Below are 13,952 nucleotides of genomic sequence, written 5' to 3' on the forward strand. Positions count from 1 at the left end.
TGTTATTACGATTTGTCTGTAACAAAACATAAATCTCGCACTTATCTCAACAGAGCACTGCACTCATCTTTTTTATTCCCCACAATTTTTATAAAAATATGCCAGCTTTGATTAAATAACCAATAAACATAGTCACTATTCATGGCTGCTGATATAATTTGAAATAATCGAAATTTTCCCGCTCGATTGTTGTTATCGAGCAAAGTTGGCTGCTTCACATTCCGTTGCATAAATATGCTTCACAGCACTGTTGCTGTCGCCGAGTTTAGCAGCACTGCAAAAAGCAGCTACACGTGCGGTTTGTGATTTTGTATGAAAATACCTGGCGTAAAATAAGTTATTATTGCTTAAACTAAATTGTTTTGAAGCTAATAAGCAGTTAAAGCTGCTCTAAAAGGCTGCGGAGTTGTTACAGCCATGAATTTCGATGACGAAGACAGACTCGAGCTGCAGCATTTGGCGGGCGGCAACATTGTGGAACATGCGCCCGTTTTCTCTGCTCAGGGAAGGTTAGTTTAAACCACATTTAAGTCGCATTAATGCAAATACTTAATTTTCTAATGATTTGCCTAGATTTGTCTTTGTGCGTTGCGGCCTTAAAGTGCAGGTATTTGTCACCAGCACTGGTGAATTGACACGTGAACTAACAGATGCAACGGCGCCGCTGATAAGCCTCGAGCTTGATGTGAAGCAGCCGGAACTGCTGCTCGGCTGCACCAGCACAGGGCAAATGCTACGCTGGCATTGGCGCACTGGCGTGCTGCAAAAGAATGTGAACATACAACTGGGTGCAGAAGGTCTGCAAATACTTACGTGTAATCTGCTGAATCTGTACAAGGAAGGTGACACCGCGTGCGCCTTTATAACGGCCAAGCGAAAGAGCGGCGAGCAGATCGTGTGGCATGTGGTCAACACAAGCACAGGCGCCGTCATTGACATTCAATGTGGCCTCAAATTAAAGTGAGTTAAAATGACAAACGTAAAAAAAGTTAAAAAAAAATTGCCGAATATTTAAATCAAATTTATTTTGATTTCTTCAATATTCACCTGTTGCCTTCTCTCTTCACAGAATTCGCACACCCTTGGTGGATGTGGGCAAGGGCTCCTTTAAGTTCATAATGCTAGCACAGAGCTATTATCTCTACTTCCTGAACTACACGACGTGGAAGTTCTGGCGGTTCAAGAACCCAAATATGGTCCAAATAACATGTGTACGCATGAGTCCCTGCGAGGAGGCGGCAGCCACGGGCGATGAGTTGGGCCGGGTAATCGTCTGGCGGCAATTTGACAATCAGGAGCGTGTACAATGCACCGAACATCATTGGCACCATACGCCCGTAACGAGCATTGCGTTTACGCCCAGCGGTATCAGTTTCTACAGCGCCGGCCATGAGGCGGTGCTCGTCAAGTGGACACTGAGCAATCAGGATGAGAAAAAGTTCGTGCCGCGCATGGCCAGCATTATCAGACACATTGTGATTAGCGACGGGAATGAGCATGTGCTCGCCTGCACTGATGACAATGCTCTGCACTTTGTGAGTCCCAACGAGGGGAAGCTGCAATCCACGCTGCAGCATTTCACCTATGCGCTGCCAGACAAGACGGGCAAGCCCATGTTTCCCATTGGCCTGTGTCTCAATCCGCGCACCAATACGCTGGTGCTCAACGGACGCATTGGACACTTGCAGTTCTACTCGGCCTACACAAAGAGTATGCTCTACAATGTAAGGGAATTTGAATTTTAACTAAATTCAATATTAATCTAATACATTCTTCTGTGACAGCTTCGCGTGGTGGACAACAATGTGAACTCACAGGAGTCGGAGCGCATCATCTACAATACGTGCGTCACCCGGGCCGCCTTCAACATAAATTGGATGGCCACGGGCGAGATGTACAACGATCAGCGTAACTTTCCGGAGTTGCGACTCAAATTTTGGCAATACCAGGAAAAATTACAACGGTAAACTAATTAAAATCGAAATTAACATAAGCACGAGCAATTATTATCTGGTATCCTCCCTTTGCAGTTACAAACTGAACACAAATATAGAGCTGCCGCATGAGCACGGATTCCAGGCCATCATTTTTTCGAATCAGTTCCAGGTGAAAGATTTGCGCTGTGCCAGCGCTGGCCAGGACAATGTGATCAAACTGTGGACTTTGGGTGATTCGGAGAATATTTACAAGCGTACCGAAATGTGGAGCTGTGCAGCTCAAGCGAGCTACAAGCGGCAGGCGCTTGGCTCCATATGCTTCTCTCAGGATGGCTCATTACTGGCTGCGGGCTATGGCAGTACTCTGGTACTGTATGATGGGCGCTCGTTGCGACAGTTGCGTGCGCTGAGCACATCGGCGGGCTATGACGGTGTCGTGGCCAAGGCCCAGCTGCGTCTGGCGCCAATGCCCATGAATGGCACGCGCACAGAGCTCACGCAGCAGCGCCAAAAGCTGTGGAGTCTGCTGCAAACGTTGCTCGACAGCGACGATCAGAAGCTGGTGCAGCAGGCACGGCAACTGATGTCCAGTGCACCGATCAGCCAGTCCAAGGCCAGCAACGAACAGATACCTAAGGAGTCTGTGTACAAGCATATCATGAAAATTCCCGAGCTGGGACTGCATCAGAAGCTGCAGCTGTTGCGTCGCTTCGGCATCGAGTGCACCGTCCACGAGGCATGCCACAAGCGCCTCAAGGAGTATCTACAACAGTTTCTGGTGGATCCCATGGCGGTGCAGCGACGGCTCCTAACATTAGAGGCGCGTTTGCACCGGCTGCAGCCGCGGCACCGCTTCAAGGCGAAACTGCGACTGACACGGCTCAGCGACAGGCGGAAAAACTACGAAGAGCTCGTCAAACAGGAACTGCTGCCGCTCTTTAGTGTGCTGAAACTGGACGAGACCACCAAGGCAGCCAAGCCAATGTCTGCGAAGAAGCGTAAACGCTGGGAAGCGACGGCCGCGAAGACGCTGCCAACGAAGGCAGCGCCACTCCAGACAGTTGCCCAAATCTCGCATGTGCAATTCGGAGCTGGCGCGCAGGCGCACCTGGTGGCCGTCTGCACAGAGACGCGTGTGCTCATCTGGAACCTAATGACCCTCCGTCTGCAAGCGGGCCTCAAGCTCTCCGTGCGGCAATTGGCCTTCGATCCGCTCACCAATCTGATAGCTGCCGTCACACGCAACGATGAATGTGAGTAGCTGCAGCAGTCTATCGAAGCCTTGCTTTACACTCTCTTTTCCATGTCCATTCCAACAGTGCACGTCTTCCAGCCAAATGTGCCGCTGCCCGTCTATCAGCGCAGCAATTTGCCCAAGCTGCATGGCCTGGTCTGGCTGCCGCGTCGCCAGCCCAAGCAGAGCTCCATCAATGTGGACTTTCAGGCGCAATCCACGCTGCATATGCTCACGCACAACAAAGAGATAGTCTATCTGGCGACACCCGGTCAGGGCACAATGGACGATGCGCCGGCGCCCATTTCCTTCGCCCAGCCATCGGACGCGGATACACGGCTGCAATACGCCACCTTTGGCTGCTTCGTTGCCAGTAAGAAGTCCAACGTGGTCAAGCCAAATGTTCAGACTAGTGGACCGTTGATTGTGGGACGTAGTGCGCACAGTTCAGTGGATGCGGTAAGTTTCTTGATACAGCTCACTTATCAGGGAGGGTTTCAAAATAGAGTACACATAATTTATAAAACTAAGACTGTGTAGATGCTGCTTAGCAGATATTTGCACATCTCCCGGTTTAAGGTATATCAATTATTATCAGATATAGAGTTTGCAAAATTAATAACAATTTAATTAGATTTTTGTATTGGGTTTTTCCTTTATTTATTGGCAAGTTCCTTAAAAATGGTTTATATCGAAATCGGATGTTTAGTATATATGCTTATATATGCTAAAATAGCTCTATTTCGGTACTACTGTTTCTCTCTAACAAGTTAATACATTGATTTTGGTTTAGTATTAGCATTTATATAGGAAATCCATAAAGGGTTCTACTTCATTTGTCCCGTTTTCCCTATCCATCTTGTTTAAAAGAGAGGAATGATCCATTTGTTGTTTTAAACTTTCTTGGCCGATTATATTTCAATGCGTCTAATACAAATGCAGTTATCAAACCATAGAGAACATTAAAGCTTTCGATTACTAATTTTAAATATCAGTATACTATATGTTTTTATAAACGAATACATATGTATAGGATAGTTTTACGATACAATTAGTTTTATTTCGTTGCAATTCTATGCTTTTTTTCTCATCCTATATCAACTGACCTGACTAGTCGATCTAATATTATTCAGAAGTATTATTTATTATTATTCAGTTTTAGTAGTAGTAAAAAACTCTTGGGTATATCTCGCCCTTCTTGGGTTTCTCATCTTTTTATTGAAACCTTACGCGCTATGAAGTACAAGTGGTTAGACTTAAGGTTAGTTTAGGTTAAATACACATATATATATAACATAATAAATGTTTATATTTATATGTTTATATATAGAATGTATATTAATATATAATTATTTTGTTTTTGGTTTGGTTTTTTGGTCTTGTTATAAATCCTGTTAAAATTCTATTTGTAATTGGAATTCGTCTTGTTGTTCAGTCGGGTGCAATTCATGTTTTTCTTGCTGCTGTGATTGTTGATGTTGTTGCTCTTGGCTCAACTCGTCACCTGATCGTCACACTCTCTATTTCTTCTTCTTGCGTATGAGCGTCTCTCCAAGGCGTGGCGCCGTGGGAACACGCAAATGTCGACAGCGACGCATCATCAGAACGTCGTGCTTAAAGTAACGCAAACAATGCCATTGGGGCACCTTGGGCATGAGCTGTTGATGCTATTGTGGAGGATTACAAAAAATATATTGAAAATTTAGAGCATATAGAAAGGGGGAGACGATTTTATTGGATTTATTTTAATATCGAGCTGAGTTATATGAATTGTTCTTCATAAAAGTGATGTCTTCTAAAATTATTCCATTAGATTATAGATTATTCCTGATTTATGAGTTATTCTATATTTTATAATCAATATTTTCTTCTCTTAGTTTCATTTCATGGCTTTCGTGCTACAGTTCAGATCAGTGGCGTCGTAGCTTTTCTGGCAGCCAAGTGTCTACACTTTTCTATTTTGAACTCAATTTGAATAATTTCAATTCAGTATAATAACGCCATTCTCTTAAAAGTTAAAAGGCGCGATTGTATTGTCTATTTCTGGATGCCTTTCAATTGGCTAGACTCTGCGGGGGGCATTATCATATCAGCATGGCAACTAGATTAGCTTGGCATAGGTCTAATTTGGATAGCTGAGAAAACCGTGAAGGTACTAAAAAAGTTTACTTTGAGTCGCGCTCAAAGATCATTATTCATCATAGGCTATAAATTAATCACTTTGTTTATTTATAATGATTTTTGAAAACACCTCGAATTTTTGTCAGACAAATTGATAAGAAATTTCACTCTGCATATTAATATTATATAATATAAGCAAATGGAATATTCTCTGATCATAACAAACAGTTAGGCGTGCTGATTAACAGCCGCCCAAGTCGTGTTCACGGCCTTTTGATAGCCAATTAGAAAGTAATCTTTTAATTAACTGCTGCACAATGTTGCAGTACCCCGGAAAAGTATGAAATTCTTATTATAAGCGGTATGAGAGAGAGAGAGTGTGAGAGTGCAAAGAAAATTAAGAATTTCTTTCTTAGCTTGCAACTTTTTTGCACTTCCTACTTCTCTTCGTACTCGTACTCCACACAACGCCGCACGCCCCGAAGCTCACCTCATTCACAATTGGCACTGGTCCAGCTTGCGCCCAGGCACAGAATAATGCAAGGCAAAGCAGCGAAATAACGCCGAAAAAGTTGGGCCACATATCGGTATACTTCACTTAACTGCACTTTTTCTTCTTCTTCTTATTTGTTCTTTGAATTGAATAATAATTGAACTTTTTCTTCAAGCTGCAGGTCAAGTGGCGTTTTTTTTTTTTTTTTTTTTCTTCTGTTATTGTATTTCCGTAAACTTTTGCGGCACGCGCTTCTGTTTGCCAGGCTTCCTTAATCACGCTCTCCCAGGGTTTACAGCTCGGCTCCCACTGTTGTTGTTTGTGCAAAGTACAACGGCACAATGTTGGACGGCTGTTGGTGCTCAATGCAATTTATACGCCGCCCCGCTGCTACAGCAGCGCCAGCAGAAGCAGAGGCAGCGACAGCGACAGCACCAGCTTCGTGCGTGGCGCTCTCTCATAATTCTAACACACGAAGTGTCGGCTCATAAACTTCGGTTTGTTATTGTTTCTCTGATGCTCCTTGCTTCGTACTCTATGCACATGCACTCATACACACACATACATACATTCATGTATATATTTAGCACTGCATTGAGTGTAACTGCCAGTGCAAGCACGCCCACTCCATGGAGCTTGCTCTCTCTCTTTGTCTCTCGTCTTCGTTGTCATGCCACGTTCGCTCTGACTCTTTTTGTTATTCAATTTGTTTTGTTTATGCGTAGCGGCATTTTGTTGTTGTTGCGTGCTTTTTCGCATTTTTCAAGCTTATTATGCTGGTCAATACAATAGTGTCGCGCATTAGTTGTGGCTAGTTTATGATGAGTTCTGAACAAGTGTAATTTCCCCAGAGACGCAACCACGTGGGTTGATCCATTGTAATAATTATTATGCCAGCGTTTGTCCGTTATTGCCATAATTACGTTACATTCATGCACTTTGCTTGCGTAGCCTATATATTTGAGCTAATTTATTTGAGTCAGTTGCTCTTTTGAACTAGTTTGAGTCGGTTTCGTCGAGCTGCAATTGGCGAACGCAAATTGAATTCTTTTTTACTGATACTGAGTCACACATTGGATGATTTGTTTTGATGCTCCTTCCGGTTAAAGAATCTTAGTTAATTAATTGCTTGCAGTTGAGTAACATTTCTGCAAAATATTAATTTAAATATAGCCATAGAGCGCTAAAGTAAATGTGAAAACTGATTGAAAGGTAGCAGCGACGCATGCGCGAAGGCTAGCAGATAAGAGATACTTGAGCTTGACAGCAAATGACAAACTCATAAATTAAACGAAACACAACACTTCATGATTCGTATGAAGAGGTTCAGATTGTGATTTTGGCGCTGTGAACTTGAACTATAATCTGAATGAGCGTCGCCCCGCCAAAAAATAACAAAGTGACGACAAGTAATTGTAACAAAAAAATGTATATACTATATGTATATAAACAAATTTAATCCAACTAACATAGTTTTATGTCTTTTCTAGTGAACTCTGTCAAGGTGAATGCCAATTAATGCTCTCTCTCCGTTTCGTTTCTCAATTACAGCTGGTCAATTTGTCCGCCCACACGATGCCTGCGATGAGCCAGATCTGCGGCGAATTCATCAAATCGCTGCTAACGCCTGCCGACAGCGCAGCCAGACATAAAGAGGTGATGGAAGAGACTCTGAGCAACGGCAAACTAAATGGCAATGGTCTCTCGCACCCTGCCAACGATGTAGAGGAAGAAGTAGAGAGGGAGGAGGAGGTGGAAGCACAGGAGCCAGCAGAAGAACGGCAGGCAGAGGAGATGCGCAAAACTTTGCTGGCGCAGAATGCGGCACTGGAAGAGAGCCTCAGTCAAGAGGACACGCAATCGAAACTGGATGAGCGACTGCAACGCGTGGCGCAGCTCGATGTACAGCTTGAGTTTTAATTGTAGAATTATTGCATATTTTGCAGATAGAGACAAATCGATCGCTTAATTTTACAGTTCAGCTAGGTACACTGGCGCTTGTAGTTGTTGTAACAAATTGTCTTGATTTTCTTTGTATACAAACGAAACGCCTACAATGCGTGAGTGTTTTATAAAATATACACTAAATGCAGTTATTTTTACAAACCAATTTAGTACTCTATATATAGTTTTATTTTCTATTTTATAGTAACAATAGTACAATACATACAACTATGGTACTTCTAGAATAATCTGCGGCAGCTCCAATTCATATTTGTGTCTGCTCGTGTGCGCCTTGCTCTCTCGCCCTCGTATTTAAGCTTCGGAAGCCGCTAGCCTCAAGGCTTAGTGTGATGGAGCGAGAGGTCAGATGATCGGACTAGTTTACGCACTATACAATTATTCCGTGCTTGCTCGCTCTCAACTTGCTCTCTCTTCAATTTCACCCTTTTAAGAGAAGAGTAGTGCACAGTTATAAGCGAGTTTGCCATGTTTGTGTATAGAATTTCACACGAAAGAGTATTAAAGCTTAGGCGATCTTAAACGCACTCTTGCAAAGCCTGTCTACATGCATACATATGTGTATGAGCTAAATTTGTGTGTGTGTGTGTGTAGCTGCTTGTCGAAATTGTAGAAATGTAAGTTTTGATAAAAATGCATTCTACATTTCCTATTTTTGTACATACAAATATATATATATTGTGTAAGTTACAAACATATTTATAAATGTGATTATATGACAAATTAAGAATTTGAGCATATAAAAACTATTTTTCATCATTATCACCATCATGATGAAGTGCTTAAATCAGTTGCGCCAAAATAAAACATATTCCTTTTCGTTGCCTAAAAATAATGACTGTACGTATACATAATATATATTTTTCGATATTTTGTTCTTTCTATAAAATATAAGAGATTACAAGTCGAGTTCTTAGAAATGTTTGCGATATGGTATTAGACCGGCATGGGCAAGCACATTATAGATTTCCATACGCGGTATTTTTTCCGCTTGGCGCTCCAGAACCTACGATAAAATAGTTATTAAATTAAAGTATAAGAGGCATAGCAAAAATTAGCGACTTACCACCTGCTCGCCGGGCCCAAACCAACTGGATCTGGCTAGAGCATCCCTGACACGCGGCGTCTTATAAAAGGGATTCTGTAATTGCTGGGGCAATGTCTGCTCCCAGGCGGCGTTCTCTACAACCGCAATGTGTTGCAGGCTGCGCTGGGGACGTGCTTGAGCCAAGGCAGCTAGCAGAACTGTTAAATAGACCAGACGGTAGGGTAGGCACCTGCGTAATGGAGTATAAGAGTTGAGTATAAGATCAAGTTGGATGCGTAACATGATTGCAGAGGCGAATGTACACTATTATTATGATCATTACATAATTTTGGCGTGCATATGATATGACAAGTTTCCGCCTGTCACGCATGTGGAACTCCACTGGCTCCACCTTTCCCCGGGCCCCCCCTCTCTGACGAGGAGTGGCTGCCTATATATCCCCTGGCAGCACAACCAGGCTGGCAACACGCCTAAATAACCCAAGTGGACCGCTTTTCACAGTCGACACTGGACAACTGCCTCTATGTAGTCAGCTGACTTGGCACACCAACTATATACATATATATACAGATACTGGTAGGAGTTGTCGTCCATATGACGGCTCTCATTTCCTAGATATCGCGTGCATTGTGCGTATTGGAAAAAAAAAGTGAGAGAGAGAGAGAGGGAGAGAAAAAAGTAAAATTTTGTATTTGTAGACGGCCCACTTTTGCTGCAGCCAAACTAACTATCTCGAATCTGCGGTTTTAATTGGATAACCGGCAATGCGGCGCTGCTGCTGCTGCTGCTGCCGCCTGCTACTGGATGCGCCACAGACACACTCGCTGATGATGTAAGTTTTGGACTTGATATTGCCACTTGGGGCAAGATTGCATACTGCATTCATCACGTTGCTTGTTGCGTGCCCTTTATTCGCTCGTTCGCTTGTTCGTCAACCATGTTGCGTAGTGTGGCAGGCGTAATAGGATTACGTGATCATAATCAAGTGCAGTTGCAGTACGCAATTTTATTATTAAATATATATTATATTACACTCCATACAAATATATACTATATAATAAAATTTTAAATTAATTTACATTGACTCTTTTCAATTTGTTTAAAACCAAAATAATCATATCAAAAATTACTAATTTTATATAGATAAATATTTGTATTACATAAAATTAGAGCCACGATTTGGCTTTCACCCAAAAATAATATTTAAATAAAACATAAGCAAGGGAATACCGCTCCTATATTTATAAGGCCCGCATAGACCCACAACAACTCACATAAATAAACATAGTTAAGGGCTAATGCAGGCCATTAATTAATTTTACACTTTTCGCTTTTTACTTAACGCATGATAAACAATTGTTAATTATTAGCTAATTAACAATTACAGCGATTTTCATGAAAGAAATCACAGCGCCAGGTAACCTTGTAGTTGTTAAAAGGTGTGAGATGAACAATTTTACACTCTTTTTGTATTTCTTCTGGCATAACTTTACGAGTCCATTAATTGCCATACAACAGCAAACTGTGTTAAGAGCGGCATCTTTAAGCCGTGACATAAAGTTTCAAGGCCTCTCGAAAGGCCTTTCACTGTCGAATGATCCCGCGGTGGTGGTTCAGCACTTGCAGTTGCAATTTTTCTCAGTTTCAGTGATTTTCCAGTTGTATTTCCTCATTGTATGCAAAGCGAAAAGATGAGAGGCGGGGGAGAGGTGGCACGTAGAATAACAATACGTCAATCTTTGTCAATTAACCAAGTGACCCAAATTTTTGTGAATGAACGAAAAGCGTGTAACTGCAGCGACGACAACGCCAATTGGATTCCATTGACCCAATCAAATATAACAAAAACAAACTCGGACTGTTTTTCTAAGTTACAGAGTCCGAGTCTTCAAGCCGGACTACGTGCGCGATTCCAAGTGAGAGTCGCAGTCAGAGTAGCAGTCGCAGTCGCAGTCCCAGTCCCAGTCACAGTCACAGTCAGAGTAGCAGTCGCAGTCACAGTTCGTGGCAGAGCGCATAACATGACACACAAAATACGTTTAAATAAAACCTGTAAACACTAAAAATAAAAATCAAAATAAATGTTGTGGGGGACGCTCAGAGTTTGCCAAGTTGGATTGCATAATGCAGTCGATGCATGCGCATGCAACGCAGTTGGGCCTCCACTGAGGAGTCGGGCCCATGTCTGCGACAACAAGCACGATGCTCATTTGGCTGACGATCGTCAGTAATCGCATGGGTAAATAGTTTTCTCAATGGTCTTTGACGTTCCATTCAGAGCCAAAGAACTCACAAATATTAACAAAGATGCAGCAATATATGTTCAGATATTTAGTTCAAGGGCGAGAATCTGATATGGAAACTCAGATGACAGTATTATGAAGAGAATTTTATATTCATTATATATGTCATGAGTAGTAATAATTAAATGGAATACACTCAAAGTAGCGACTCAAGCTAGTCATCTTCCTAGGTCACTTGAACAATTTGAATATTTATGAGCTACTGCAAAAAGTTTCACTTCCGCATATGAATTGCAATTTTGTGTGTCGCAGTTCAGGCGTAGTTCATTACAGAGCGTACTTACTCATGGGAAAGTGTAAAAAATTATTAACATAAAAATATTGCTTAAGCTGGTTTGAATAGCTTTATCGAATATTAAAATATATATCTGTTACATAATGCACTCTTAGCAATATTATGATGATTATTATTATTCAATACTATATTGATTTTCACTTTTCGATCAACCTCACACAGTAAATAGAATCACGATTTATTGCCCAAAACAATTGATTTTGTCAATTACTTTAAACTTAAATCGTTGTCGATTTATGGTCAAAATTAATATTCCGTTCTTGTAGTGCGCCGAAGACATGACAATGTGATTTTTATATAGCGTGATTGGGAAGTTTGTTAAATAACTGCCTTGCCTATTTTTATATAAGATCAGAAGTAAAAGTAAACACTTATAATGTTAATTCATATATATATCTTCAGTAGAGCTATAAATATACATAGATGAAATATATTCAACATATTTTAAAGCCATAAGTCAAAGTCACACAGTTCAAGAGTTTGAGCCTTGATAAGTATATCAAGTTTAATTATTATGTGCTGAAGGTAGTACGATCTATCTGTATCTGCATCTGTATCTGTATCTGTATCTGTATCTGTATCTGTATCTGTATCTGTATCTGTATCTGTATCTGTATCTGTATCTGTATCTGTATCTGTATCTGTATCTGTATCTGTATCTGTATCTGTATCTGTATCTGTATCTGTATCTGTATCTGTATCTGTATCTGTATCTGTATCTGTATCTGTATCTGTATCTGTATCTGTATCTGTATCTGTATCTGTATCTGTATCTGTATCTGTATCTGTATCTGTATCTGTATCTGTATCTGTATCTGTATTATCTTGTATCTGTATCTGTATTCTGTATCTGTTATCTGTATCGGTATCTGTATCTGTATCTGTATCTGTATCTGTATCTGTATCTGTATCTGTATCGGTATCGGTATCCGTATCTGTATCTGTATCTGCATCTGTAGTTGTATCTGTATCTTTATTCTTATCTGAATCTGATCTAATTATTCGCTTTCCTATATAGTGCCTATGCTTCTATAAAAACTTTCCGAATTTTCAATGACAATGCAATCCGCAAAATGTTGCCATTAGCTTTATTAATTTATTTGGCATTGTTAGGAAAACGTGACCGTTAAATTGAATTATGTGAAATGAGCCACTGTCAACTTTTATAGTTTGGTTATTTTAGAGCTTGCCAATGTTTTTCTTGTTGTTGTTGTTGCTGTTGTTGTTTTTCTTGTTGAGATAGGTCAAATTGTTTATGGTCATTTGCATTGCGCCTTCAGCTGTAATGTTTGTTGTTATTTGCTGCATGTTGTTTTTGTATGTTGCTGTTGTTTGTTGGATTTGTTGTTGCTGTTGTTGTTGTTTGCTATCATTGCTGTCTGCTTGCAACTATTTCGCTTTTGGCGGACATACGTAAATATTTTGAATTTTTATTGAGTGTTAGCAAACGTTTTTTGGGAATTTAGTTGGTGAACGGCACTTGAATAATTGATGACAGGGAATTTCACAAGGTTTAATAACAGTTGTTTTTTTTTCGCGAACTATGAAATTGTCATTTAAAATAAAATAGTATATTTAATATTCAATTAATAAAAATGTAATCAATGTCATATATTTTAAATTGACTAGAATTGTATATATTTCTATTATATTGAACTAAATATTTATATTTAAAGTAAATATGTTATATTTATATATATTTTTAATTTCAGTAATATTATTTTGTTATATTTATATATATTTTTAATTTCAGTAATATTATTTTTAATTTTGTTGTATTATTCTTTTTTCAATATTTGTAAAAGTATATTTTTATAGAATTTTAAGTTGCAGAAAAACTATCTTAATTTTTTTTCTATATATTCCCGTATGTGTTTATAATTATTTATATTTTAGCAATATTATTTTTACAAATTTTCTTCAGTTTTGTATTATTATTTTTTTTTATATTTAAAGTTTGGTAAAGTTAATTTATTTAAAACAGAAGTAAATGCATAGAAATTTAATTTTCTTTGTTTATGTATATATAAATATATATATTCTTTTAGTTTAAATTTAATTATATTCATTATTTTTATTTATATTTTTTAACAGCTTCACTTTTGTATACAAACTTCAATTTCACTCACATTTTTAAATTATGGTTATTAATTTGTAATTAAATTAAATTTCACGCTCGGCTTGTTTGGCTCTTTATTTCGCTTGTTGTCTTCCCCTCTTTTTCGCTGCGTAATCCTGCCAAGTTGTAAAACCGTTATGTTTGCAGTCTCGATTTACCAGCAACCGCAGCAAGTTGTTTTAAAAGACGCAGCCAATTGGCAACTGAATTGCACATTTCCAGCCAGACACGAGTTGAGCTGCTCGAAGGCAGCTTTTTAAAGTTTTCGAATGACTTAAAGAGACGAAAACGAACGACAGCAACTTGACGATGCCTCAACGAAAACTCAACGAAATATCGAAAGCTAGGCAAAAATGAAAATGTGCAAAGTTTTAAATGTGAATACTCTATGTAAATATGGCCACTCAGTAAATAGAGTGCATATCGATAGTAGAGCAAAG

The 13,952-nt window shown here is 39.8% G+C and overlaps 3 protein-coding genes across 4 annotated transcripts; 1 reads left to right on the forward strand and 2 right to left on the reverse strand.

Moving 5' to 3' along the window:
- The first annotated feature begins 238 nt into the window (after positions 1-238).
- On the forward strand, positions 239-7,895 carry l(2)05287 (WD repeat-containing protein l(2)05287). Its single transcript, XM_030383317.2, has 7 exons — positions 239-509; positions 574-960; positions 1,070-1,724; positions 1,785-1,963; positions 2,031-3,190; positions 3,257-3,630; positions 7,337-7,895. The coding sequence occupies exons 1-7, from the start codon at positions 418-420 to the stop codon at positions 7,703-7,705; spliced, it is 3,216 nt and encodes a 1,071-aa protein (XP_030239177.1). The 5' UTR covers positions 239-417; the 3' UTR covers positions 7,706-7,895.
- Positions 4,355-6,152, reverse strand: LOC115562245 (uncharacterized). Its single transcript, XM_030383334.2, has 2 exons — positions 5,783-6,152; positions 4,355-4,838 (listed from the first exon to the last, which is right to left on the reverse strand). The coding sequence occupies exons 1-2, from the start codon at positions 5,873-5,875 to the stop codon at positions 4,692-4,694; spliced, it is 240 nt and encodes a 79-aa protein (XP_030239194.1). The 5' UTR covers positions 5,876-6,152; the 3' UTR covers positions 4,355-4,691.
- Positions 7,896-8,523: 628 nt separating the features above from the next.
- LOC108658217 (uncharacterized) lies at positions 8,524-13,852 on the reverse strand. Of its 2 annotated transcripts, XM_030383332.2 has the most exons (3): positions 13,523-13,852; positions 8,814-9,024; positions 8,530-8,753 (listed from the first exon to the last, which is right to left on the reverse strand). In XM_030383332.2, coding segments are annotated over exons 1-3 (306 nt in total). In that variant the 5' UTR covers positions 13,525-13,852; the 3' UTR covers positions 8,530-8,660. The 2 variants fall into 2 exon arrangements, with proteins under 2 accessions (XP_017966360.1, XP_030239192.1); XM_018110871.3 differs by lacking the exon at positions 13,523-13,852 and having other exon boundaries at positions 8,524-8,753; positions 8,814-9,243.
- Positions 13,853-13,952: the final 100 nt, after the last annotated feature.

Source organism: Drosophila navojoa, chromosome 3, assembly GCF_054131105.1.
Source record: "Drosophila navojoa isolate 15081-1374.11 chromosome 3, UAZ_NAV_1.0, whole genome shotgun sequence".
In the NCBI taxonomy this organism is placed as follows: domain Eukaryota; kingdom Metazoa; phylum Arthropoda; class Insecta; order Diptera; family Drosophilidae; genus Drosophila; species Drosophila navojoa.